General features: G+C 64.5%; 1 protein-coding gene across 1 annotated transcript; it reads left to right on the forward strand.

The window, feature by feature from the left end:
- The first annotated feature begins 6 nt into the window (after window positions 1–6).
- LBX1 (ladybird homeobox 1) lies at window positions 7–1,822 on the forward strand. Its single transcript, XM_006880014.1, has 2 exons — window positions 7–374; window positions 1,023–1,822. The coding sequence occupies exons 1-2, from the start codon at window positions 50–52 to the stop codon at window positions 1,535–1,537; spliced, it is 840 nt and encodes a 279-aa protein (XP_006880076.1). The 5' UTR covers window positions 7–49; the 3' UTR covers window positions 1,538–1,822.
- Window positions 1,823–2,507: the final 685 nt, after the last annotated feature.

Consider the following 2,507-nt stretch of genomic DNA (forward strand, 5'->3'; position numbering starts at 1 on the left):
CCCCGCGGCCCGAGCCGCCCCGGCCGGGCCCCCGCACGAGGAGGCCGCGATGACTTCCAAGGAGGACGGCAAGGCGGCGCCGGGGGAGGAGCGGAGGCGCAGCCCGCTGGACCACCTGCCGCCGCCCGCCAACTCCAACAAGCCGCTGACGCCGTTCAGCATCGAGGACATCCTCAACAAGCCGTCTGTGCGGCGGAGTTACTCGCTGTGCGGGGCGGCGCACCTGCTGGCGGCCGCGGACAAGCATGCGCCGGGCGGCTTGCCCCTGGCGGGCCGCGCGCTGCTCTCGCAGACCTCGCCGCTGTGCGCGCTGGAGGAGCTCGCCAGCAAGACCTTTAAGGGGCTGGAGGTCAGCGTCCTGCAGGCGGCCGAAGGTAGGCGCCGCCACCCTGTCCCCTGAGTCCCGCCGGCCGGCCTCCTCCTGCGCCCGGCCGCCTGGGCTCTGGAGCCCAAGCCGCTGCCGCTGGGAGCGGGAATGGATGGGACAGGACCCAAACCCTATTTTCTAGGGAGCTCTGGGTAGGCCAGGGTCGGGGTGACCTGGGGAGGGTTGGCGGGAACCCAAGTTCTCTGCGCCCTGCCCAACTCTCTCTGGTTCCCAGTGGCCCAAGCGCTCCTATTCCTGCTCCCCAGGGGGAAATCGACAGCCTTTTGCAGGGACCAGCTGGGAAAGGTAGAGACCTGGTAACGGGAGGATAGAGAGCGAGCGAAGTGGAGCGTACACTTCGCGCAGCCCCATGTTCCTGTCTGCCTCTTTCCCGCCCCAGCGAGCTTTGGGTCTTTCAAACCAACTCTTAAGTATGGGCCAGAGACCCAGATAATTTTCCCTCGGGTCTGCGGGCACACGAGAGACGGAGAAGGGGTGACTGCCCTAGCCCAAGAAGCCCATAGAGAGGCCAAGGGGACAGCGGCAGACCAGGCTGCAGGAACCTGGGCGGAATGAGGTGTCTCTGGACCTGCGGGACGAGAACCAGGGTGGAGTCTTGTCCCTGGAGAAAGTCTATGCTGTGGTTTCCTCGCAGGCCGCGACGGGATGACCATCTTCGGGCAGCGACAGACCCCCAAGAAGCGACGGAAGTCACGCACGGCCTTCACTAACCACCAGATCTACGAGCTGGAGAAGCGCTTCCTCTACCAGAAGTACCTGTCCCCCGCCGACCGCGACCAGATCGCGCAGCAGCTGGGCCTCACCAACGCACAGGTCATCACCTGGTTCCAGAACCGCCGCGCCAAGCTCAAGCGGGACCTGGAGGAGATGAAGGCCGACGTGGAGTCCGCCAAGAAACTGGGCCCCAGCGGGCAGATGGACATCGTGGCGCTGGCTGAACTCGAGCAGAACTCGGAGGCGGCGGGCGGTGGCGGCTGCGGTAGGGCCAAGTCCAGGCCCGGCTCCCCGGCGCTGCCCCCGGGCGTCCCGCAGGCCCCGGGGGCCGGGCCCCTGCAGCTCTCTCCCGCCTCCCCGCTCACGGACCAGCCGGCCAGCAGCCAGGACTGCTCGGAGGACGAGGAAGACGAAGAGATCGACGTGGACGACTGAGTGGCGCCCCGGGTCTTCCGCCGCCCTGGGCCCCTCGTGGCCGCATGGCCGTAGCCGGCTCCCGGCCCGCCAGAGGGGAGCTGGGACCCCCTCTGTGACTTCCACCTCCTCCCCATCCCCGGCCGGGCCCGGGCCCCCGGCAGCCGCCCCTTCCCTCTCGAAGCAATAAGCCCGGGCTGGGCGGCAGCGCAGGCCCCGTGCGCACGGCCTCCGCGCCCCAGCCTCGCCGTGCGGTCCTGTGTGGCTTGTGTACAGTTATTTAAACCCAGAGAGCGGGTTGCTCCCACAGCCTGGTTTCTTTTTATTTTTCTTAACATTTTTTTTTTTTAAATCGCGGAGATTTCGATGTTTTCCGAGCTCTTGGGCTGCCTGGCTTGCTGAAGGCGAGGCGGCAAGTGAGGCACCCACCCAGCCCGAGGCCGCGCTCGGGAGGCGGGGGGTGCGGCCTGGCTCTTAGGATTTTTCTCTGCATGTGGCGAATGCGCCCACCGACCCCTCCTCGCCCCCCTTGGCCTGTTACACTTGACTTCTTTTCTTCCCTTTTGCCTTCCCCCACTCCACCTCCACGCCTGGCGTGGGAAGGGGTGAGAGGGGCAGCCGGGTCCTGACTTGTAAGTTTCCAATCGATTTTTTCTTCCTTCTAACACCCCCCTTTCCCGGACAAATCTGTTTTCGATGCCATTTCTGCCTCCCGTGCCCACTCGCGCTATTTTTAAGACCCATCTTCCCACCTTGCGGTTTCCTTGGACCGAGCACTGGGGCCAGGCTCCTGGGGACAAAGCATGGGGGTGACTCAACCAATCAATGAAGGAAAACGAACCCAAAGCCCTAGAATTATTTTTTACTCTTTTTAGAATTTTTTTGCATGTGACAGAGACAGAGAGGAGGCCGACCTCAGCCCTCTCCCCTCTCCTCCTTAGCTCTGGGTCTGTCTTGCGATGTCCGATCTCCGAACCCCGCTCCTAGCTTG

The sequence above is a fragment of the Elephantulus edwardii genome, unplaced genomic scaffold, assembly GCF_000299155.1.
Source record: "Elephantulus edwardii isolate Elephantulus edwardi_28Jun2011 unplaced genomic scaffold, EleEdw1.0 scaffold00006, whole genome shotgun sequence".
Taxonomy (NCBI): Eukaryota; Metazoa; Chordata; class Mammalia; order Macroscelidea; family Macroscelididae; genus Elephantulus; species Elephantulus edwardii.

Bases quoted from the DNA above. Each gene is read 5' to 3' on its own strand.
- LBX1 (XM_006880014.1), top strand. From the start codon at position 50: ATGACTTCCAAGGAGGACGGCAAGGCGGCGCCGGGGGAGGAGCGGAGG. The intron at 375-1,022 runs GTAGGCGCCGCC...GTTTCCTCGCAG, and splicing joins CGTCCTGCAGGCGGCCGAAG to GCCGCGACGGGATGACCATC.